The 26377-nt window shown below is 40.1% G+C and overlaps 1 protein-coding gene across 8 annotated transcripts in view; it reads right to left on the bottom strand.

Moving 5' to 3' along the window:
• The window catches only part of dlgap2a (discs, large (Drosophila) homolog-associated protein 2a), a 729001-nt gene that overhangs the window by 42186 nt on the left and 660438 nt on the right, over nucleotides 1-26377 (bottom strand). For 7 of the 8 annotated variants that reach the window (XM_043678985.1, XM_043679043.1, XM_043679007.1 and 4 more), the window contains one exon: nucleotides 15652-15756. The exons of the other annotated variant lie outside the window; for it this stretch is intronic. In XM_043678985.1, coding sequence (XP_043534920.1) covers nucleotides 15652-15756 — 105 coding nt within the window. The remainder of the gene's footprint in view (nucleotides 1-15651; nucleotides 15757-26377) is intronic. 8 annotated transcript variants of the gene reach the window in all.

The raw sequence follows: 26377 nt of genomic DNA, 5'->3' as shown, positions 1-26377 counted from the left end.
TGGCCCCAAAGTGCTCCCCCACTGACACCTCAGTCACTTGCCCTGCCTTATTTCCCAAGATAGGTCAAGTTTTGCACCTTCTCTAGTAGGTAAATCCACATACTGAATCAGAAAATAGTCTTGTACGCACTTAAGAAATTCCTCTCCATCTAAACCTTTAACACTATGGCAGCCCTGGTCGATGTTTGGAAAGTTAAAATCCCCTACCATAACTACCCTATTATTCTTACAGATAGCTGAGATCTCCTTACAAGTTTGTTTCTTAATTTCCCTCTGACTATTGGGGAGTCTATAATACATTCCCAAAAAGGTGATCATCCCTTTCTTATTTCTCAGTTCCACACAAATAACTTCTCTGGATGTATTTCCGGGAATATCCTCCCTTAACACAGCTGTAATGCTATCCCTTATCAAAAATGCCACTCCCCCTGATCTCTTGCCTCCCTTTCTATCCTTCCTGTAGCATTTGTATCCTGGAACATTAAGCTGCCAGTCCTGACCATCCTGAGCCAAATTTCTGTAATTGCTATGATATCCCAGTCCCATGTTCCTAACCATGCCCTGAATTCATCTGCCTCCCCTGTTAGGCCCCTTGCGTTGAAATAAATGCAGTTTAATTTATTAGTCCTACCTTGTGCCTGCTTGCCCTGACTGTTTGACTCACTTCTGTTCTCAACTCTACCAGTCTCAGATTGATCTCTTTCCTCACTATCTCCCTGGGTCCACCCTCCCACCTTACTAGTTTAAATCCTCCCAAGCAGTTCTAGCAAATTTCCCTGCCAGTATATTAGTCCCCTTCCAATTTAGGTGCAATACGTCTTTCTTGTACAGGTCACTTCTACCCCAAAAGAAATTCCAATGATCCAAAAATGTGAATCCTTCTCCAATACACCAGCTCCTCAGCCATGCATTCATCTGCTCTATCCTCCTATTCCTGCCCTCACTTGCTCGTAGCACTGGGAGTAATCCAGATATTACTATCCTTGAGGACCTTTCTAAATTTCTGCCTAACTCTCTATAATCTCCCTTCAGGATCTCAATCTTTTCCCTTCCTATATCGTTGGTTTCAATGTGGACAATGACCTCTTGCTGGCCCCTCTCCCCCATGAGAACATTCTGCACCCTCTCTAAGATATCCTTGATCCTGGCACCAGGGAAACAACACACCATTCTGCTTTTTCTCTGCTGGCCACAGAAATGTCTGTCTGTACCTCTGACTACAGAATCCCCTAACACAATTGATCTCTTGGAAGATGACGTACCCCTCGTTGCATTAGAGCCAGTCTCAATACCAGAAACTTGGCTGTTCGTGCTAAGTTCCCCTGAGAATTCATCACCCCCCCTACATTTTCCAAAACAACATACCTGTTTGAAATGGGTATATCCACAAAAGACTCCTGCCCTAGGTGCCTACCTCTCTTACCTTTCCTGGAGTTAATCCATTCTATGTGTCTGTATCTGAGACATTCTTCCCTTCCTATAACTGCCATCCATCACATATTGTTGCTGTTGCAAATTCCTAATCGCTTCTATCTGTCTCTCCAACCGATCCACTCGATCTGACAAAATTTGCATCCAACAGCATTTATGGCAGATATAATCTGCAGTAACCCTTAAACTCTCTTTAAACTCCCACATCTTACAAGAAGTACATATCACTGCAAAGGCAATTTTTGCTCCTTCACAATCTACAGACCCAGAAAATAACACTGCCTTATTCCTCTACAAAACACTGCACCAGGTTAAATTAATAGCTCTGGCTTATCTTTTAAGTTTTCTCCAAAAACATATAATTAAGAAAGAACCCACTGTACTCACTAATACAGCCTTTCTCTTGGGCAGACTTAAAACAACAATTAACTTATCTGATTCTGTGTTGTAACTTCGCCCAAAGATTAGTTGTGAAATTCACCGTTTGTTAATTTTCCCAGATGCACTCTGATGTCCAGCGACACATGAATTCAAAAACAGCAAAGGCAGTAACTGTGCAGGTTCTCTCTCTCTCTCCCTCTTCTGCACTGTCCTCACCATATGCTTCCTTTGTCTGTTCTTCTCCCTTTTAAAACTGCTGTTGTTTTGACCTTTTTTTTCCAAAGTTTCAAAACAATGCAACAGCATATAAAACAGTAATTGCTGCTCCTGGAATTTGCGGAAATCACCTCCAGCAGCTAAAATACCTCAAAAAAAAGAGCAGCTCTTACAGCCAGAAATTTTTCCTGTCCTCCATCTTGGATTACCCAGAATCCTTGTAAAATATTGTAAATTTGAGACAGCTCTCAAACCATACATTAGGACTGTGTTGTTTTACATCTCATGGTCGGTTATTGAGAAACATGCTTATGACACCAACACTTTATCAAAGCTCTTGACCTGTGGTTTCCCATCTTACATCAGATCACTTGGAGCATGAAATCCTACTATTACTCTAGTACTGTAATTGACTAGCCTAATGCTAGGCCAGACACTTAAATGTCTGTGAATTTAATGAATATGTATAATATATATTTTAACCAGCTGTTACAAAAGTCTGTTGGAACTTTCAATATTACACCACCCATGTCTAATTTCTGACGTTTCGAGGGATCACATTGCCGCATTAGGTAATGACACCTGCTGGAAGCAAAACTCACATCAGGCTGGATATATATGTTTGCAGAATTATGAAAGATTTGGTCTGCTGCCAAAGTTTCAACCAAGGCTTTACATAAGCCATACACATTCAACTGGATATCTCAATGTGGGGAGATGGTGGTTGGATTGTAATGTCATTGAACTTGTAATGGTCCAGAAACATAGAGTTATAGAGTCTTGCAGCACAGAAATACACCCTTCAATTCAACCAACCCATGCTGAACATAATCCCAAACTAAACTCACCCCATCTGCCTGCTCCTGGTCAAAATCCCTCCAAACCTTTCCTATTCATGCACTTATTCAAGTGTCTTTTAAATGTTGTAATTGTACCCACATCTACCACTTTCTCAGGAGGTTCATTCCACATGTGAACCACCCTCTGTGTAAAAGATTTGCCCCTCCTGTCATTTTTAAATATTTGTCCTCTCACAGTAAAAATGTGCCCCCTAGACTTGAAATCCCCCATCCTAGGGAAAAGACAACTACCATTAACTGTATATATACACCTCATTATTTTATAAATATCTATGAAGTCACCTCTCAACCTCCTAAGCTCCAAAAAAGTCCCAGCCTATCCAACCTTTCTTGATAACTCAAACTTTCCACACCTGACAATGTCCCAGCAAATCTCTTCTGAACCCTCTCCAGTTTAATAACTAGAACTGGATGCAGTATTCCAGAAGAGACCTCACTAATGTCTTATACAATCTCAACATCACTTCCCAACTCCTATACTCAAAGGACTGAGCAATGAAGGCAAGTGTGCTAAACATCTTTTTAACTATCCTGTCTATATGTGATGCAAACTTCAAAGAATTATGTATCAGAACCCTTAGGTTCCTCTGTTCTACCACACTATCCATACCTTACCATTAATTATCTAAGTTCTACCCTTGTTTATTGTATCAAAATGCAGTACCTCACATTTATTCAGATTGAACTCCATTTGCCATTTTTAGCCCATTGATTCATTTGATCAAGATCGCTTTGTAATCTTAGAAAACCTTCTTCACTGTCTACTGTGCCATCAATTTTGTTGTAATCCGCAAATTTACTAACCATGCCTTCTATACTCTCATCCAAATCGTCTATATAAATGACAAACAAAAGATGACCCAGAACCAATCCATGGGGAACACCACTGGTGACAGGCCTCTGGTTCAAAAGCAACCCTCCACTGCCACTCTCTGTCTCCTGCCATTAACCAACTAAGTATCCAACTGGCAAACTCACCCTGAATCCCATGTGACCTAACTTTACTTATTAGTCTACCATGCGGAACCTTGTTGAAGGCTTTACTAAAGTCCAAGTAAACAATGTCTACTGCTCTGCCCTCATTAATCTTTTTTGGAACTTCCTCAAAACATTCAATCAAATTTGTGAGACACAATTTTCTTTGCACAAAACCATACTGACTATCCCTAATCAATTTTGCCTCTCTAAGTGTCCATAAACCCTATCTTTTAAAGTCGCCTCCAACAATTTACCCACAACCAAAGTCAGACTCACAGGTGTATAGTTCCCTGGTTTTTCTTTACAACACATCATAGCAGCTAGATGAATTTCGATTCATTGAATCTGGAATTAAAAACTGGTGTGAGGGATACTGACCATAAGATTGTTGTAAAAACCTATGTACTTACCTTTTTAGGGAAAGAAATTTGTCATTCTTGTCTGATTTGGTTTGGTTTACAGTTTACTTTAGACTGCCTGAAATGGTCTAACAAGCCACTTTGATCAAGGGCAATTAGGGATGGGCAACAAATGTTGGCCTTACCAGGAATACCCATACCCTATGACTGAATATCAAATCACTAAAAAGCAATGGTCATTTTCATCATTACCTTTTGGAGGAGCTTACTGTGCTCAAATCACTTGTCATGTTTCTTACAATTGAATAGTAACCACACTTTAAAAATGAATATGCTATTGTGCCTGAAGCACCTTGGGGAAACCTGAGATGGTGACGGTTGTCTCTGAATGCAAGTCATTTCTTCTCTTTTGACTATTTGCACAGGTTTATTATTTGCATATTGGCTGTTGTCTCTTGTTGATAAATATAGTCTACAGTTTTAGCAGGGCAAACTTGGCACAAGTATGGTACTATAAATGAGTTGTCATACCACCTGACTAGAGTGTTTTGAGCCAGAACACATGTGGGATAAAATGAGAACTATGAAAGGAAGATAATGTATCATATAGTTTTTTGATGATCGAGGTCATTACAAGGTTGATTCCATGACCTGGCATTCACAACAAAGGGAAAAGATGCTTATGATTTCCTGAGATACACTTCCTCTAAACTCAGCTTCCTGCTGGGAATGCTGAATTGTGGAATGACATGGATTATTATTGGAATGACTGATTTTCATTCCAAGGCAACAATCGTATTTCAGGTTGTACATATAATAGAATGGAGATATTTCACTGAACATACCCTGAGAAGCTTTTTTAATCAGAACAGAATTGTGTTTGAAGTCACTGGTCATGCATCACAAAAAAAAAAATCATTTTCAAATATCAACTACTTAGGCATTTGGTTTTTTGATTCCATGAATGACAAACACCACCTTTCAGTTTGTATAGGGACGATGAGCAAATATAAAATGCCTTTCCATAGTTTTGGCCCTGTCTTGTACATAAAGCTACCTACAACAGAATTCTGAATCAAGGGAAGCTGTCAAACTAATCACTCAGAGGAATAGCTTTTTCTAATGAATAAATATATGCACTAAGAGTTGTCAGTGGTTAGTGGACTACTATCGAGCTTAACAGAGATGAAACAGATTACACACAGGAGCAGCTGGAAAAAACCAGCAATGTTACATATTAAAAACATTGAACAGAGACAAAGACACATTGGTTCTGTAGTGATAGAGGCTCCATTCATCAAGTTTAGGTTGCATGGTGCAAATGAGCAGCTTACTAAAGTAAATTTCCAAGAAGCAGTTGAGAGGTGGCAGTGAATCTCTTATGTTCACTCAGATACTGAAGAAATAATTTATTGCAATAGGTCATTTGAATAAAAGGAATGTTAAAATAACTTCATTAGAAAGCATTATACAGTACAAATTCCTCAATGGACATTAATTGAAATTTTAAAGTTAATTGATGTATTGGTGTATATTTTCTAGCTGAAAAGATCAGTCTTGGCAATGGGGAAAAGTTTAGGATGAAATTACATTTTGTTCAAACATCTGGAGTGCATTCAAGAGCATATATAAAACAAACGAGATACTAAAGGGGCAAAGGATGTTACTTGACTTTTCTTCTAAATGATTTTGGTACTTTTTAAACATCAAATTAACATATGACTGTTATATAGGAATGAGAATTAACAAATATTTGCTGCAAAATCATTGAAAAACCACTTGGATTCACAGCATTAACAGAGATTCACCAGGGAGGTTGCTAAAGTCGAGGGGATATTCAGATGGGATTCTCCAAATAAAATATACTCTCAACAAATTAAGTGCAAGCTACAAAATGTTTGCAAAGTGGAATAAATAAAAAGTGTGTGTTTAAACCAGCCCAAATGCTGTAGGGCAACTTCAATTTTTTTGGAATTAGTACAATGGGATGAGCCACAAATTTCCCAATTTTCTTTATCCATTCATGGAAAGGGAAATAGCATCAATACTTAATGGATGGCTGATCTGATATCACCTGTCATTCCCAAAAGTTAAAATTATCCACAGTATTTCAATGTCAATGTGATAGAAGATGGAAAGATACATGCTAGAAAGTATATTTGACACTGAACTGGCATTCCTTCAATATTAAATATTCAGCTGACTTTATCTACAGACCCAGGCAGACATATTGGCAATCATCTTCAATTGTCTCTTCAAGCTGCATGACAGCAGAGTTGTGTTTCCTGTTTGAGGTTGTCTGCAAAGTAAGAGCACCATCGTGAAACTGTCAAGGTTCCACTGCTGCCAAAAACAGCCTCCTCCACCTCTTTTGAAAGCAGAATTGCCATTATCTGCAATGCCAGCTAATGTACTAGAGATATATTTAAAAAGTTAACTTCTACATTGGTTGGCAAGAATAGCACTTTCATCAACTTTACACGAATATGATTACACCACTGAAAATCAACAAGACCAAGATATGGCAAACTAACTTCCCTTGTAGTTCTGAAGAAGGGTCATTCAACCTGAAATGTTGATTCTACTTTTATCTTCATAAATGCTGCTAGATCTGCTGAGTTTCTCCAGCAATTTGTGTTTTGTTCCCTTGCAACTTGAAAGGATAAATTAGCAGTCATTTAGCTGAGCAGGTAGCTTCTCCTTTGACACGACTATTTTCTCCTCCTCACCGTTTGATGTGGACTCCTCCTCAAGATCATGAGCTACATTTTCTGGGATATATGTAACTGAGGGTCAAAGCAAAATGATGTGGAGTGTTGATTTTTATGTGAAGATTTTATATCTAACATTATCCCAAACTAATTTATATGGGATACAATATAGTTTTTAATTCGGCTCTATCCAAGTATTTTAAAAGTGAAATAAAATCAATGTTGTCAGAATACGATTATGCTTAAGAAGAGGACAGTTGTTATATTGCTGTGCAGTGTGACTGAGAAGCGCAGATTATATTATTAGACCTCGAAGATTATTTGCACCTTACACTACCTGTTCAATTTTCTTCCATTTAAATTAATTGCAACAAATTCAATCAAAATTTTGATTGATAACAGTTAATATCTTCAACTGGCTGTCTGCACTATCCATGTGAGATGCAAACATTTGAAAATATATTGACATAAACAGATGTGATATTTTCCTCAACTGTTACACATGAATCACGTGGATAATTTTATTTCAACTAGAAGTGTAGTGCAAGGCTGAAGATGTATTGCATGAAGATGTTAGAACTTGGTTTCACATCAATCCTTGTCAAATGGAGGTCTGTGGAGGTCTGCACTATGCTGATGTTGTACCATATATCTTAGTTAAAAATGAAAACTGTTTATTTCAATATTTTCTGACTTCTAAGTGGTAGAGGTATTGCTCTGGACTGGCTGATTGAATGTGATATTAAAAATACTTTCTGTTGAGGCCAGCCTTTTTGATGCAATCTAGTTGCAATTTCAACAGGCCTCTGGTAGATGGTTCAAAAATTAGATGTGACCTGGAAACACCACATCTCAGTCCTCCTCCAAAATTTCCTTTGGAATCTCTGTCCACTCCAAGCAGGGCTCCTGATGTAGAAGCTGCTGGCCGAGAACTACCAGTCCAGGTTACAGAATCCTGTGAATGTAGCCAGAGATGCACCAGCATTGGTGATTTGGAGTTACGTTAAATAGGACCAGGGTACAAACAGTCCTTCCTTCATCGGTTACACTTCAACGCCTCAGAGTGTGTGTAGACTGCTAAATTGTCCTGAAATGCTTCAGCACCTGCAGGACAGCTGTGAGGCTGAGTGAGGCAGAGCTTCATGCAGATTTTCTTGTACATCAAGCTGTCCATTGTTCACCTCGCAAAGTTGAATATAAATGCACTCCTGTGAGAAACTGATCGGCAGACCATTTCTTTCCAAAGATTCTGTACTGGTAACTTCACAGGCGGCAGTAAATGTGGAATACGTAGTGCAGACTAGGCCCCAGCACTTTTACTGCACTTGCATTTAGCCAAACGTTATCACGTTAATGTACAATGCCTTGGTTGTAGTCATCAATGTAACATTTATTTGCACAAATGCCACCTGTATGTCCTGAGTAATGTTTTCTTCCTTTCCATTCTATTTTGTCGATGTGCCATCCTAACCTCCACAGCTGTGGGGGACGGAGGTTGCTTTGACTTGGGGACACTTGGGCCTAGAGTGCCCAGGCCTACTGAGAATATCTTGCCAGGTGCAGGCTCAATCTCCTCAGCTCGAGCATCTGCAGTCTTTGGAAGCATCAACAGCAGGAAGGTAGAGGGGTGGGCATCTCTGGAGTGTTCTGAGATGAAGTTTTTAGGAGTCCTGTATGGGATGCCTCCGTCCCAGTGGACGCATGCTGGCGCCAATCTATCTTCACGAGGAAGGAGCACTGGAGAGACAGGTCAAAGTCCCTTGCCTAACTTCCCTCACCTAACTCTCAAAACTGAGTACCAATTCCTTGAGCGAAGGAGTGCAGGTCTGTGTGCATATCCAGCAGACACTGAGACTGCTGGACATGTGGCAGTCACAGCCTCTCAATGGAGAAAACCAAATGCATGCTGTGGCCAGTAGGTTGGTGATAACTTAATTGGATTCCTGCAGCCTTCTGTCCAGTCTAACAACCATCTCTGACAAACCTGCTTCCTGTTTCTGACAAATCTGCCTGTTGTTTCTGTGCTTGCTAGTTCATTTTCATGGTAATTAACGCCCAAGACAGTCCTCTGAGCATCACAAACCTGGTTTCTTCCTTGACCAGCCATTCCTGATGAAGGGCTTTCGCCCAAAAAGATTTTCCTGCTCCTCGGATGCTGCCTGACCTGCTGTACTTTTCCAGCACCACTCTAATCTAGACTCAGATCTCCAGCATCTGCAGTCCTCACTTTCGCCCAGCCATTGAAATGTGCCAGTGATGTGCTCACTGCATTATGCTCCCAAGTATAATCTAGATAAAAAACCCACCGAGATGAAAGTCTCTGATCATTGGAAGGGGTGGTGAAAGCCTTGACGGGGCTTCCTTGAAGCTTCAGTGGCTTTCTCCTCAGATAGAGATATGAAGGTGGAGCTGAGGGTCTCTGGCTTCTTCGGGGCAGAGGTTCACTGGTGCCTCCATAAGAGAAAAGGGAATTAGTTGTGTAAAAGAGATAAAACCTTGTGCAGATTAAGAATGAGTTAGTGTTGGTGATAATCACAGAGGAGTGCAGCAGAACACAATGAAGCTTACTGGGTAGATCAGCTACTGAATTTCTGATACCCCATGTGAGTGGCATTTTTTTTCCCGGTCGGGCCTAGTATTTTATCCTCACATAGTGTGTGTAGCTTTATGTCCAACTGTCAGCCTCGGCCTTCTCTGATTATTGTGGGACAAGTTATTCTGCCAGAGTTTATGGTGATGTGGGTGGGACGATGAAGTGGGTCAGAGCCCTTTGGTGTACATGATGTGTGCAATGATGAGAATTGCAGTCCATGAGGTATACCTTGGTGAGAGGTATGTGTAATGGCAGAGTTAATGTGAGTGCTAACCCTGGGAGTGTGAGGCAGCAGAAAGAAAATGGTGGCATTTACACGTCAAGCACAGGAGTGCTATTCAATCTATTTTACCTGGGAAATAGCACTGACCTGACTGCTATTGCAGCCCAGGCTGGCTGGATCTGGTGACATACCAGTACTTCTAGCTCTGTATTGGTGATACAGGGAGATTACGTGGAGATTTGGGAGATCAAGGCTGACTTACTGGGAAAACCGTGATAACAATGCAGCACCACAGTGTGAAGGGCAGTTCTTGGCTTGCAGTGTTTGAAGTGGTGTGTGGCTGGGCTTTAAATTTGACACCAGCAGTATCGAAGGTCCTGGTAGTGGTGAGTTTTCTCAACTCTTCATGTAATTCCTTGAGAAGGGCACGCACAGCCCAAATACATGATTAATTAGATGAACAGTACAAGATTGCGTGAGAAAAGACACATTGAATTACAACAGACCTGGCACCATGAATCTCATTCGATAAAACGCTTGAACACTAAGAGAAGACATTGCACCTGTTGGGTAAGTCTCGTGCCCAGAGTTTTGCTGTTTCTTTCTCAGTGGTGCAGTTGTGTTACTGGAGGTTCACCAGCTCTGGTCAGAAACACTCAAATTTGTGGAGAGGCACTAATTAGCTTTAAACATCGACATAATATTGGTTAACAGATTTGGAAAAGGTCTAAAAATGTAGCAGGTGAATAAATATATTGGGACAAGTATTGGATAGGGAGTTATGAAGCTCAATATTACTGTTGACTTTGTGATCCCAATATTAGGCTGGAACCATCCTGAACCATCATAGCTGACAGTGTGGAACTGGCTATGCAATTTAACTGCAGACTCTTCTAAATAAATGCCTCACCATTGTGGGTGCCCTCAGGTGGGTTCAAAAAATCAAAATTTAAGGGAATTAGACTTCACAGGATGGACGGGAATGCTTACAAGATGGCCCTCTGAGGTGAGCCTACCTCCTTCTCTCCCACCCCCACCCCCACCCCTTCTGATTTGGATATTGGGATTTTACCTTTGATAACCTGCTGTGCTGCCACATAGAGGCAGCCTGCATGAAGTTAGCAGCATACCCACAGAGTGGGAATAGTCCCACCATCAGCAAAATACCAGCATTCCCATTTAATGGTCCTTATTTGAGGCCTTGATCACACAAATCAGCTGACTATCTCCAGGTAATTAATCCACTGCAATAGCCTGATGGTGAGAGAGCACCAGACTTGAGCTGAGTAGCCTCACCACTTCAGTTCCAGTAAGGAATAAAAGACAAGTGATATCAACAGGTTTGTGCCTTGTTAGATCTGAATTGCTGCTATTAGTCCTGATCCTGCATCAACACACCCTGACTTCAGAATGCAGATTTGAAAACTGAGTGGCTGAAAATGGTCCAGGTTCCAGCAATACTCACCATTATCTTAATGAGCATACAAATTTGCCTATGATGCATGTGATATCATAAGCACTTAGCCCAACAAACTAGAGGGTACATAAGCACTTCCCTTCTACTACATTGTTTCTTCGATTCAAATTGGTTTCTTTTTAGCCAGTAAAATGTTTAAATTTGTAGGGTTTCCATGGAACCACAATGCTAACCAAAGTCCTTAAATTCTCTTAAACACTCAAAAGCCTTTCAATGTAACAGCTTCTGCCATAAAATGTCATCAGATGAAGAATGTGTGACAGTTTTTCACATGTAACATCAATACTGGATTTAACAGCTTTGCAATGATCATATCGGTCAGACAGGTAGAAAAGTAAGTTGTCAAGAGGAGGTAGAGAGTTTGAAAGGGGATATAAACAAAAATTGGCAGATGGAGTATTATGTGGGAAACTGTGAATTTGTCCACTTTGGCATGCAGAAGAGGAAAGCAATATGTTCTCTAAATAGGGAGAGGGATAGCAGAGCTCAGTAGTACCAAGAGATGGGAGAGTCCTGTTACATATTAAAGGTAATTTTTAAAAAAATCTTGGGGCACATGGGCATCACTGGCAATGCCAGCATTTGTTACCATTCTGAATTGCCTTTGAATTTAATGGTTTTCTAGATGATTTCAGAGCACAGGTTAAAATTCAACCACATTACAGTGGGTCTGAGGTTTGGGTAGGCATGGCTGATTTCCTCCAATGAAAGACATCAGTGAATCCAAACAATTGATCGCAGTTTCATGGCACCATTAATGAGACAAGCTTCCAAATGTAGATTTATTCATAGAATTTTAGAATCCCTATAGTGTGGAAGCAGGCCATTTGGCCCATTGATTCCACACCAACTCTCCGAACAGCATCCCACCCAGAACCATCCCTGTAACCCTCCCCACGGCTCACCCACATAATCTTCACATTTTTGGACTGTGGGAGGAAACCGGAGCACTTGGCAGAAACCGTGGAGAATGTCTGTGTGAAGCTTGCACAGTTGCCCAAGCCTGGCTGGAATTGAAGCCAGGTCCCTGGCACTGTGAGGCAGCAGTACTAACCACTGAGCCACTATAAATTTCACCTACTGCCATGGTGGGATTTAAACCCATCTTCCCAAAGGCCAAAGTCAGGGCTTCAGGAATAGTAGTCAAGTGACATGACCACTAACGTGCCATCTCCCTGATATTATGCAGGTACGACAACTGATGAGGAAGACAAATGGAATGTTGGAGTTAATTGTAAAGGGAGCAGAATATAAACATTTTACTGCAGCTTTTTTATAGGGTCTTGGTGGGAGAAACACAGATTGGGTCTTGTGCACAGATTTGGTCTGCTTATTTTAAAAAAAGATTATTATAATAGAAGCCAACTGCGATGCAACAAAATATAATAGACATTGATTCCATAGATAGTTCATGTAGCAACATCATGGCTATACTTCTGGTCACATCTCCACCTTCTTGTAAACCCCCATAACCTAAAGACCCTCTGAAAGAAGAAGTAAATCTCTTTACCTCAGTCCTAAATCGGAGGCCTCTTAATTTTAAACTGTGTCCCCACTAAATCTCCTCCTACTACTCATCCTATCAGGTCCCCTCATGACCTTATACATTTCAGTAAGATCATCTCTTTTTCTTTTAAACATCAATAGGTACATGTGAAACTTGTTTAATCGTTTTTTACAAGAAAAGGTCCTCATCCCAAAACTAAATGTCAGAGCAGGCTTGAAGTGCCAAATGGCCTATTCCTACTCCTAAATTCTATATTCCCAAGTTGTATGCCAGATTTCCCTTTGTTCTTCAGCCTCTTACTAAATGTTCACTGGAAAGCATTTCCACTTGATGGCAGTGAGATGCCTTTAAAAAGTTCTGTTTTAGCTGCATGTACTATCTATGGAATCAGTGTCTATTATGTTTTGTTGCATCTCAGCTTAATATGCTGTTATACAGTGAACTTTCTTGGTTTCTGTTAAAACAAATACCAACTTTTCAATCAAGGAACTGATTCAGTTCAGGATTGAGTTTGTAACCTATGAACATTTTAAATTTCTTTAATGATACAGATAAAGCAGGATACAAAATGAATACTTTCAGGATACTGACCTGGATTTTACCATCAGGTCTCAGATTTTAAACTGGTAAATTCCATACCTTCCAATAATTTTTCAAATTCAAAGTCAGGCAGCAAATTAAGTATAAAATGGGGGGAAATGTTAAGTGCCACCTACTAAGATTATGTCACATAGACTTGAAGGAATCAGACCTTAAAATTCAGTTTTTTTAATCTAAACTCAAAAAACAATTATCTGAAATTATCTGGCAGCGTCTATGGAGAGAAATCAGTTCTGAAGAAGAATCACTGGACCCAAAACACTATCTGATTTCTCTCCAAAGATGTTGCCAGACAATTTTAGATAATTTTTATTTGAGTTTGTGATTGCTTAGATTGGCTAATCTTCTGGTCCTGTGTATCACTATGTTTCTGGTTAAGTGACACCAAGCGAGACTGCAAACCAATCTCAGCTGGTGGTAAACTTTGAGGCCAGATTAGAATGGACAATATAGTTAAAATCCTTGCATCTGATTGAATAGCACTTCTTGAAACTGGAATGTCTGTTAGCCAGGGCTTGTTCTGCCATGAGTCTCCCTTGGTGCAGCACACCACCAAAAGCTGAAGTCAGTAGGGAGTAGCTAAATTCAAACAAACAATTGTGAATGTGAGATGGAGGAGAAGTCACATGTGGCAACTTAGCAGCTAGCCATCATTCATGGTGCACAATGAAATTCAGTGCAGGCATTCAGGCCTGTAATAATATTGATAATAGGTTTTTCTCGTGCAGAATTCATCCTCTCCTCCACCCCCTCACTAACCTCCCCCCCCACCATGTTTAATTTCACTTGTACCAAATTAAATTATCAACAGTTTTCTGTATCTACTTTTGCATAGCTGTCACATACTTGTCTTTACCTACTAAGCTTATACCTTTCCTGACTAACAGTATTTCTATTTGTTGAATGTGCCATGTACTTTTACATTACTGTTCATTTTAAATTTGTTATTGTTTTTCAGTACTTTTGAAGCCACCTTACCACATCATTATTTAACACTCAGCAACACTTCACTGTCAAGCTACCCAATAACACTCAGTCTCAATGGAACCTAATTTTACTGCAATTAAATATAAGCAACACCAAAGGCACTGTGCTTGGCCATTACCATAAAATATGCACCCCCACCACAGATCCTGGGTCCCTGCTGGCCACTGTCTCACATTGTAAACCAACACTGCAACCTTGGTATCTATTTGACCAACGCTGCAACCTTGGTATCTATTTGACTCTGAGCTCAGTTTCTGACTTCATTCCCACTCCAGTTCACTGGCTACATCCTTTTATCCTGGGTGAGGGATTCAGTAAAGGGAGGTCATGCATTCAAGGTGAGAGGAGAAAAGTTTAAGGGGGATACACGTGGAAAGTACTATACACAGAGGGTGCCTGGAATGCGTTGCCAGCAGAGGTAGCAGAGGCAGGCATGGTAGATTCGTTTAAGATAGATGCATGAGTAGGTGGGGAGCAGAGGGATACAGATCCTTAGGATTTGGGCAATAGGTTTAGACTGTGTATTTGGATCGGCTCAGGCTTGGAGGGCAGAAGGGCCTGTACCTGGGCTGTAAATTTTCTTTGTTCTTTATTCTTACCTGTGCTGCAACAGCAACCTAACCATCTCCCCCTCCCTCACACCTCTTTTGAATCTTCCCCTGTCTCACTGCATCTTTGACCATTAGCTGATGAAACCTTTAAGTTTACGTTTCTTACTTCCAGGCTAAATTACTTCCATGGCTGGCCTCCTGTAACCTTTCTAAAGCTGATCTCATCCAGAACTCTCTAGTCCTTATCCAAAGCATCAAATTGAAATATGTCCACCTCATGTTGAAATCAATTTATGGCTTTCCTTCCAATCTTCTGCAATTCTCCAAAGCTCTGAATTCATCCAATGTTTACTAACCTTAACTCCCTTCACCCTCATCTTTGGTAGCTATGCTTTCAACTATCTGGGCATATGTTCTCTCTGCCTTCAAATGTATCATTTTAACCAACTGTTTCTTCAACTCACTTAATACTTCCTTTGAATCTGCATTACATTTTTATCATTATACTCCTGTGAAGTATCCTCTCCTGCATTAAACATGTGATATAAACGCAAACTGTTATTGGTCTTGTTATTTTCCCAGTGGCTTCCATTCTGATCTATAACCTGTCCAATCTGGATATGGTTCAGATTTATCACCCTCTTCACCTGTCTGATTAGAGAAATGACACAGAACCACATCACTAACACCCAGATACAGAAAGAAATCATGCCACAATTTGACAGAGACGGAGACAGAGAGAATAAAGCACCAAGACAGTACTTGGTGCTGGTGTACCAATATGCTGCGGAGTGTTAGGACGTGTTGCCATGCCTGAAACTCCCCACGCGCTGAGTTCCCGATTTCTCGGCGAAGAATACTGCATGCCGTAGAGGGGAAATGCTAAATAAAGGGGAAAAAAGTCATATTTTTAAAAAGGGGAATCAAATTGAATGAAATATAATGCAGGAAGTCATTGACCAAAAATTATTAAAGTTCACATTTTTGAAAATGAAAAGACTCTGGTCAGGAATAATTAAAATCCTCCAACACATCCCTTCAATTGACTATTGATTGTGGTCTCACACCTAAACTGTCTTGTATTCTTTGGCCTGTCAAATCATGTTACAAATACATGCTCATCAGCAACTTCCTCATCTACTGAATCTAATTAATTGGTATCATGTGAAACAAAATATCGATTTTGCAAACCGTTATTTTCAGGTTAGTTCAGGTTGCCTAGATTGTGAATTTATTTTAAGAGGAGTGAGTGTCTAGAGGGTTTTTATAATTAATTGAAAACAAGTGTGCTTAATTTCAAGCACTAGAACTGAACATTCTGCTGGTTGCACATTTTCCTCATTTTGGAATGTTTCTCTCACTGTATTGTTATCATCAGTTAGAACATGCAATAATTGCTTTGCCTACGCCTGCAGCTAAGGCTTTGCCCGGAACCATACAAAATATAGTGTCAACAACGTATATGTAAATAGGCTCCCAGCCAAATTTTCATCTCATCAAATAATTTCTTCAATAAAGTTCACAAAATGGTAGTTCAAAGTTTTTTCCTGAGTTGCACTGTTGTTTTGACTTGGTTTGAAATCAAAAATCTCAGAAATTTTTTCCAAACAATAAAAGAATAAAAACTGGTTGCTGCTTACTTGCCATAAACCCATTTTGTGTTGCTGGCATAGATAAATTTCACCCTGAAATATTTAAATATGGTAAATGCAGTTACAGAGTTTGACTACAATCTTGTTCAACAGTAATATTTTTGAGTTTAAAGTTAAAGTTCAACAAACAGCATCTTACTTTGTAGTTTAGCCTCAGGATAATTGCTCATTTCTCCTACAGTGGAAGGTGTGTTGCAATAAAATTCAAACCATAATTCCTTTACTATTCCTTTACAGGTTTTTTCCCATTTGTCTGAAAGCATTAGATTCTCTTCTCCTTACAGAAAATTTTGATACAAGCATACATAAATTAATGAATGAATATATCACCTTCAGAATTTGGAGATGCCGGTGTTGGACTGGGGTGTACAAAGTTAAAAATCACACAACACCAGGTTATAGTCCAACAGGTTTAATTGGAAGCACACTAGCTTTCGGAGTGTCGCTCCTTCATCAGGTGGTAGTGGAGGGCTCAATCCTAACACACAGAATTTATAGCAAAAATTTACAGTGTGATTTACATTGAAAAATTGATTGTCTGTTAAGCCTTTCATCTGTTAGAATACTGTGATAGTTTCACTTCAGAAGACCTTGGAGTGCAGATTCATTGTTCCTTGAAAGTGGAGTCCCAGGTAGTCATGATAGTGAAGAAAATGTTTGGTATGCTTGTCTTTATTGGTCAGAGCACTGAGCATAGGGATTGGGAGGTCATATTGTGGCTGTACAGGACATTAGTTGGGCCACTTTTGGAATACAGTGGGCAATTCTTGTCTCCCTGCTATAGGAACGATGTTGTGAAACTTAAAAGTGTTCAGAAAAGATTTGCAAGGATGTTGCCATGGTTGGAGGGTTTGAGCTATAGGGAGAGGCTGAATAGGCTGGAGCTATTTTCCCTGAAGGCTGAAGGGTGATAAAGGTTTATAAAATCATTTGGGGCATGGATAGGATAAATAGACAAAGTCCTCTCCCCAGGGTCGAGGAGTCCAAAACTAGAGGGCATAGGTTTATGATGAGAGCAGAAAGACCCAAGGGGCAACTTTCTCATACAGAGAAAGTGTGTATACCAGAGAAAGTACAACTACAACATTTAAAAGACATTTGGGTGGGTATATGAATAGGAAAGGTTTGGAAGGATATGGGCCAAATGCTGGCAAAAAGGACTAGATTAATTTAGGATATCTGGTCGGCTTGGACGAGCTGGAACAAAGGTTCTGTTTCAATTCTGTACCTCTCTTTGACTCCAATATTCAACCCGAGTTGCTCTTTAAAGGATATCTGATTTAAGACACTACTTAACAAGTCAGCTATAACAAATTAAATCAAATATTAACAAAAATAGTAATAAGAACTGTTGTATAATGTGTATATTGTCAGTATTTTATGGAAGTTAAATGTAAAGTGAGTTATAAAATGTCAATTTAAATGTATGTTATTTCATGTAATTTTTCTCAGAGGTAATTAATGATCAGTTTTTATCTAGCTGCTGAACTTGACTCAAGGATATTGGAGCGGGAGGGGGAGGATCCAGTTGTTATGGTCCACATTGGCACTAACAACATAGGCAAGGCTAGGAAGGAGGACCTGTTTGGGGATTATCAAGCACTAGGAAGGAAATTGAAGAACAAGTGTCATAATCTCTGGATTACTGCCTGAGCTACATGCTAATTGCCATAGGTATAAGAAAATTAGGGAAGTAAACACGTGGCTGAGAAATTGGTGTGAGAAAGAAGGATTCCATTTCATGGGACTTTGGCATCAGTTTTGGAACCGGAGGTGTCTCTACCGATGGGACGGTCTACACCTGAAGAAATCTGTAACCAGTGTTCTGGTGAAAAGGATAAATAGGGTGGTCACTAGGACTTTAAACTTGTGAGTCAGGGGGGGGAAGGGAAAGGAAAAACAACAGGGAGTATGGAGTGAAGTAGAAAGATAAGCAGCAGGTTAGCATGTGTGCAGGGTTTAAGTTCAAGGCAAGCTAGAAATGAAGCAAAAAGGACTGATAACTTAGAACATATTACTAGCGATGTTGGAAATCATAAGGATAAGGAAATTAGCATTAAGGCACTTTATCTAAATGCTCGTCGTATTCGTAACAAAGCAGATGAATTAACGGCACAAATCATTGTGAATGATTATGATGTGGTAGGCATCACAGAGATGTGGTTGCAGGGGGTTCAGGACTAGCCATTAAACATTCAAGGATTTACAACTTATCGAAAAGACAGGGGGACGGGAAGAGGGGGGCGGGGCTACCTTGTTAGTTAAGAATGAGATTAAATTTATGGCACTGAATGACACAGGGTCAGATGAGGCGGAGTCTGTGTAGGTGGAGTTGAGGAACCACAAAGGCAAAAAACCATAATGGGAGTTATGTACAGACCTCGCAGCAGTGGTCAGGACCAGGGACGCAAGATGTACCAGGAAACAGATAGGGCATGTCAGAAAGGCAAGGTCACGGTGATCATGGGGGACTTCAATATGCAGGTGGACTGGCTGAATCATGTTGCCGATGGATCCAAAGAAAGGGAATTCATGGAATGCTTACAGGATGCCATTTTGGATGGAGCCCAGAGGGAGCAGGCTATTCTGGACTTAGTTCTATGTAATGAACCAGACTTTATAAAAGATCTTAAAGTAAGGGAACACTTAGGAGGCAGCAATGATACAATGGTAGATTTCAATCTGCAGTTTGAAAGAGAGAAGCCAAAATTGGATGTAATGGTGTTACAGTTAAATAAAGGTAATTACAGAGGAACTGACGAAAATCGACTGGAAGCAGAGCCTAGTGGGGAAGACAGTAGAGCAACAATGGCAGAAGTTTCTGGGCGTAATTGAGGATAGAGTACAGAGGTTCAACCCAAAGAAAAGAAAGATTATCCGGGAGGAGTTAGACAGTCGTGGCTGACAAGGAAGTCAGGAAATGTATCAAAGAAAAAGATAGAGCCTTTAAATTGGCCAAGAGCACTGGAAAATCAGAAGATTGGGAAGACTACAAGAACAAACAGAGGATAACAAAGAGAGAAATAAGGAAGGAGAGGATCAAGTATGAAGGCAAACTAGCCAGTAATATTAGAAATGAGAGTAAAAGTTTCTTTCAATACATAAACAAACGAGAGGCAAAAATTTGGCCACTTCAAATTGATGCTGGGAGGCTAGTGCTGGGAGATAAGAAAATAGCTGAAGAACTTAATAAGTACTTTGTGTCAGCCTTCACAGTGGAAGACCTGAGTATTATCCCAACAATTAAGGAGAGTCAGGGGGCAGATTTGAGTATGGTAACCATTATAAAAGAGAAAGTGCTAGAAAAGCTAAAAGGTCTAAAAATTGATAAATCTCCTGGACCCGATGGGCTATATCCTAAAGTTCTGAGGAAGGTGGCTGAGGAAATACCGGAGGCGCTGACTGTCATTTTTCAAAGATCACTGGAGTCAGGGAAAGTCCCAGATCATTGGAAAATCACTGTTGTAACCCTCTTGCTCAAGAAAGGATCAAGACAAAAGGTGAAAAATTATAGGCTGATTCGTCTAACCTTGGTTGTAGGTAAAATTCTCAAATCCATCATTAAGGATGAGATTTCTAAATTCTGGAAGTGCAGGGCCAGATTAGAACAAGTCAGCATGGATTTAGTACGGAAAGGTCATGCCTGACAAACCTGTTAGAATTCTTTGAAGAGGTAACAAGTGGTTAGACCAGGGAAACCCAGTGGATATTATCTATCTATACTTCTAAAAGGCCTTTGATAAAGTGCCTTATGGGAGGCTGCTGAGTAAGGTGAGGGCCCATGGTGTTCGAGGTGAGCTACTGGCATGAATTGGGGATTGGCTGTCTCACTAAGGCAGAGAGTTGGGATAAAAAATTCTCTTTCGGAATGGCAGCTGGTGACAAGTCGGGTCCCGCAAGGTTCAGTGTTGAGGCCGCAGCTGTTCACTTTATATGTTAATGATCTGGATGAAGGGACTGGAAGCATTCTGGTGAAGTTCGCCAATGATACAAAGTTAGGCGGACAGGAAGGTTAGTACTGAGGAGGTGGGAGGCTGCAGAAAGACTTAGACAGTTTAGGAGAATGGTCCAGGAAATGGCTGATGAAATTCAACGTGAGCAAGTGCGAGGTCTTGCACTTTGGAAAAAAGAATACAGGCATGGACTATTTTTTAAACGGTGAAAAAATTCATAAAGCCAAAATACAAAGGGATCTGGGAATGCTAGTACCGGATTCTCTAAAGGTTGACTTACAGGTTGAGTCCATGATGAAGAAAGCAAATGTAATGTTGTCATTTATCTCAAGAGGGTTGGAATATAAAAGCAGCAACGTGCTTCTGAGACTTTATAAAGCTCTGGTTAGGCTTCATTTAGAATACTGCATCCAAATTTGGGCCCCACACCTCAGGAAGGACATACTGGCACTGGAGCATGTCCAGCAGAGATTCACACGGATGATCCCTGGAATGGTAGGCCAAACATATGATGATCGACTGAGGATCCTGGGATTATATTCATTAGAGTTTAGAAGGTTATGGGGAGATCTAATAGAAACTTACAAGATAATGTAAAATTTAGAAAGAGTGAATGCTGGGAAGTTGTTTCCATTAGGCAGGGAGACCAGGACCCGTGGGCACAGCCTTAAAATTAGAGGGGGTCAATTTAGAATGGAAATGACGAGACATTTCTTCAGCCAGAGAATGGTGGGCCTGTGGTATATATTGCTGTGGAGTGTGGTGGAGGCTTTTGATTGGGAGATTGATAAATTATGGATCTTGCAAGGAATTAAGGGCTATGGGGAGAAAGCGGGTAAGTGGAATTGAAATGCCCATTTCCCATGATTAAATGGTGGAGTGGACACGATGGGCCGAATAGCCTTGCTTCCACTCCTATGTGTTATGATCTAAGATTCAGAAATATTTTACAGGAAAAAAAATGTTGGAAATAATTTTGTCGCAAAGTTGAAGTTCTAAATTGGAGGAAGGCTAATTTTGATGGTATTAGGCAAGAACTAACAAAGCTGATGAGGGGCAGACGTTTGCAGGTAAAGGGTCAGCTGGAAAATGGGAAGTCTTCAAAAATAAGACAACGAGTGTCGAGAATCAATATATTCCTGTTTCGGTGAAAGAAAAGGCTGCTGGGTGTTGGGAAAGTTGGATGAATAGAGAAATTGAGGATTTGGTTAAGAAAAAGAAGGAAGCATATGTCAGGTATAGACAGGAAAGATCGAATGAATCCTTCCAAGAATATAAAGGCAGTTCGAATATACTTAAAAGGGAAATCAAGAGGGCAAAAAGAGGACATAAGATAGCTTTAGCAAATAGGATTAAGGAGAATCCAAAGGGATTTTATAAATACATTAAGGACAAAGGGTAACTAGGGAGAGAATAGGGCCCCTCAAAGATCAGCAAGGCAGCCTTTGTGTGGAGGCACAGTAGATGGCAAATATACTAAACGAGTATTTTGCATCTGTATTTACTGTGGAGAAGAACATGGAAGATACAGAATGTTGGGAAATAGATGGTGACATCTTTCAGAATGTCCATATTACAGAGGAGGAGGAGGTGCTGGATGTCTTGAAAGTATAAAAGTGGATAAATCCCCAGGACCTGATCAGGTGTACCAGAGAACTCTGTGGGAAGCTCAGGAAGTGATTGCTGGGCCCTTTGCTGAGATATTTGTATCGTTGATAGTCACAGGTGAGGTGCCGGAAGACTGGAGGTTGGCTAATGTAGTGCCACTATTTAAGAAAGGTGATAAGGAAAAACTATAGACATTGGCGGTGGGCAAGGTGTTGGAGGGAATCCTGAGGGACAGGATTTACATGTAATTGGAAAGCCAAGGACTGATTAGGGATAGTCAGCATGGTTTTGCGCTTGGGAAATCATGTCTCACAAACTTGACTGAGCTTTTTGAAGAAGTAACCAAGAGAAGTGATGAGGGAAAAATTGTAGATGTGATCTAAGTGGACTTCAGTAAGGCATTTGATAAGGTTCCTCAAAGGAGACTAGTTAGCAATCCCACTGAGTTTAAATTGGGCTGTCTTACATTACTGAAATTACTTTTATTCTCAAGGTTAGATCTCATGGAAGACAGGGAGACCTACACGTTTGGAAACAGAATTGGCTCGATGGTAGAAGACAAATGGTAATGGTGGAGGATTGCTTTCCAGACTGGAGGCCTGTGACCAGTGGAGGGCCACAAGGATCGGTGCTGGGCCCACTACTTTTCATCATTTATATAAATGATTTGAATGTGAACATAGGATGTATGTTAGTAAGTTTGCTGATGACACCAAAATTGGAGGTATAGTGGACAGTGAAGAAGGTTACCACAGAGTACAACGGGATGTTGACCAGATGGGCCAATGGGCTGAGGAGTGGCAAATGGAGTATAATTTAGATAAATGTAAGGTGCTGCATTTTGGAATCAGAGCAGGATTTGTACACTTAATGGTAAGGTCCTAGGGAGAAACCTTGGAGAGCAGGTTCATTGTTCCTTGAAAGTGGAATCGCAGGTAGACAGGATAGTGAAGAAGGCATTGGGTAAGCTTTCCTTTATTGGACAGTGCAATGAGTATAGGAGTTGGGAGGACATGTTGCGGCTATACAGGACATTCGTTAGGCCACTTTTGGAATATTGTGTGCAATTCTGATCTCCTTCCTATCGGAAGGATGTTGTGAAACTTGAAAGGGCTCAGAAAAGATTTACAAGGATGTTGGCAGGGTTGGAGGATTTGAGCTATAGGGAGAGGCTGAATAGACTGGGGCTGTTTTTCCTGGAATGTTGGGGGCTGAGGGGTGACCATATAGAAGTTTATAAAATCATGAGGGGCATGGATAGGTTAAATGGATAAGATCTTTTTTCTGGGCGGGGGAATCCAGAACAAGAGGGCATTGGTTTAGGGTGAGAGGGGCAAGATATAAAAGAGACCATAAGGGCAACATTTTCATGCAGAGGTTGGTGAGCGTGTGGAATGGGCTGCCAAAGGAAGTGGTGGAGGCTGGTACAATTGCAACATTTAAAAGGCATCTGGATGGGTATATGAATAGGAAGGGTTTGGAGGGATATGGGTTGGGTACTGGCAGGTGGGACTAGATTGGGTTGGGATATCTGGTCGGCATGGATGAGTTGGTCCGAAGGGCTTGTTTCTGTGCTGTACATCTCTATGACAACTGCTCTCTGCAGATGATCTAGCTAATTAAAACATGGGAGCAGTTTCTCTAGGAATATGATTGGTAATCTGGGCACAGGTCTTTGCACCATTTTTGAAGAAGTGCTCTTTATTTTCTCTTGGGTTTCTGCTCAAATTCATTTGTAAATCACCATTGAGAAAAAAATGTCCATAGCCAGCAAAACTGGACAACTCTTCTAAATTATCTTGTTTAAAAAATAAATTCTGCTTTAAACATATTCCTTGAGGAATTTAAGAGCTCAAGTTTGATTAATACAGCTGAAAATGGGTCTGTCACAACAAGTAAGAATATTCAAGTGCAGTGCCAACCCACAGTAACCCAATTTGCAATGATTGACAAAGTTGATGAAAAATTACACTCAACATTTATTAGTTACTATTTTATAGTAGTCAGTTTCTTAGTAAGTTAGAAAGAAATTCCAAAGTTTTAAAATGTGCATATTAATGTTCTTGTGCCTAAAAGAACCAGCCAAATGCTAAGAGTCTCCTAAGACATGAAATGACATACGGTAAGACTTGGACCCAGGTCTTCTGGCTCAGAGGTAGGCATTACCATTGTAGCACAAGTCCTCAACAGAGCCTCCTTAGATTGATTGCAAAATGCCCAATTCACAGAAACTCCCAATGATAATTAATTAAATATTTTGTTGAAGCTAGTTTTGTGGGATGGCTTCTAGCAGACAACCCAAAGACTGGAGAAAGTCAATTTGCACTAACTGCATTTGTGTTTCAAACTCTGCAATGTTTTGCATGGACTGGGTTATTTTCAGATGAAAAAATATCAAGCAATTGAGTGGAAATTACACCCCATGGTAAAAAATGTTTAGTCAACCTGATCAGGTATGTTATGATACACCTCTCAAACAGGTGACACTTGAATCTGGACCTTCTGATTCAGAGGGTTGGACACAGCCACTATGTCACAAGACGACATGAACACTGCTGAAACTCTCAGGAGCAGAAATCATATTATCTGTTCACCAAAGTTAATCATGCCATCAAGTGAGTTAATTGCATTAATTACGGGCAGTGATTATAATCTGTAGAAAACAATGGCATTGATTAGTGCATCTGCAATCTATCCTAGAAGAGGTTTTGATAATTCTGTACTACAAACTGAATGGGGTTTTTTTCTGTTACTTTACGGCTTGACCACAACGGTATATGTTCTCGTACTTAGTACAAATGGTGTTTGAATTCTTTCTTAATTTATACTTAAAAGTACAGAAGAGATAAATTTCCCTGACTATTTAAGATAGGGATCGGATTTGTTGAATAATGTTGAATAGTATCTGTCATCTACCTCAGCTTGGATGATCAGAAAGATATATATTGCAAATCAGTTCATATTTTTTAAATTCCCTGCTTATTTCTGAGCTATTCATAATGGTCCCACCGATGTATAATGCTGTAACTGTTAATTTATTTTTGTTTTACTTTGACAATTTTAGAAGGATAAAAGCATCAAGACTACATCAATAATATTCTGTGAAGTTAAAAAAGCAGCATAATTATTATTATGACATGAAACAACTTCTGCTAATCATTCAGAAGGAGGAAGTGAACACCAAGCATGAAATAGAGTCAGGCTGCTTACTTTCAGAAACATACAGTCACAGGATTTTCCAAAAAACCAAAAGGACATTCTTTATAATGATTGGTCCCCCAACAACAGATTTAAGAAATGATTGAGGGACTTCATCAAATAGACTGTTCTTTTTTGATCTGTCACATTTTTCAATTTTATTCTTAAAGCTCACCAGTCAACCTCATCAATAAAATCTGCTACTTCAGCGATATGGTAAGAAAAACGGAAACCATACATCTATTTTCACATTGGTTCATACAGAACTATTTCAGGAATGATCTGGATCATAACACACACAGTAAATAACTCAGTGTCTCACTGTAAAACAGCTTTTGTAATACTATTCTGCGAAGAACACAAGTGATGAACAGCTGCTTGTTTACATCATGCTGTGTGCAATGAACAAAACAAGCTGTGATTATTACTACTGATGAAAGGTCAACGGCCTGCCTGAAAAGTTTGTTGGAAATTTAGTATGCTGACATGCTAATGTGAGGTAGTGGGGGTGCAGGGCATGGTTGGCATGGAGATAGTGCCCAGAGAACCTTGAAATATATTAAGAATGCTAGTCAACAAATATTTAACATAACCATGCCGCTATGATTCTGCAATAGTTCTCAATCCAATTTTTAAAAGAACACTCCAAACACCTAAGTTGAAGCAAACAATGTTTAGTAGTTAAATGAATGTTGCAATGGAATATAGATGGTCAAAGATAGTGTTTCACTTCCTCAATACCTTTTTGGATGTGCTGCAATACATTGGGAGGACCCAGAACAAGATATTATTCCCTCGCATTCCCTGAGGAAGAAGCCCGTTGGAAAAATCAAGACAATGTGGTTGGAAGTTAATCATAAAGTCAACAGCAGGAGCATCATGCTACTGGATCCAAAGCAGGACATGGCTCGATGACCAAAATAGGTCAAAAAAGGCAAGAGCAACAGTATATTCATATATATTCAGCTGGACGTTCAAGTGCCTGAACTACATTCTTAAGTTTATTCTAGTGCATGACTCTTCCCACTTGTTCAGATCTCTTTCTAAGCACTTCCTCATTATGCCATCTATCCGTTAACTTTCCTGGCACTC

This window comes from Chiloscyllium plagiosum, chromosome 3 (assembly GCF_004010195.1).
Source record: "Chiloscyllium plagiosum isolate BGI_BamShark_2017 chromosome 3, ASM401019v2, whole genome shotgun sequence".
Lineage (NCBI taxonomy): Eukaryota > Metazoa > Chordata > Chondrichthyes > Orectolobiformes > Hemiscylliidae > Chiloscyllium > Chiloscyllium plagiosum.
Note: the sequence above shows the minus strand (reverse complement) of the source record. Positions and strands in the feature narration are given on the sequence as shown.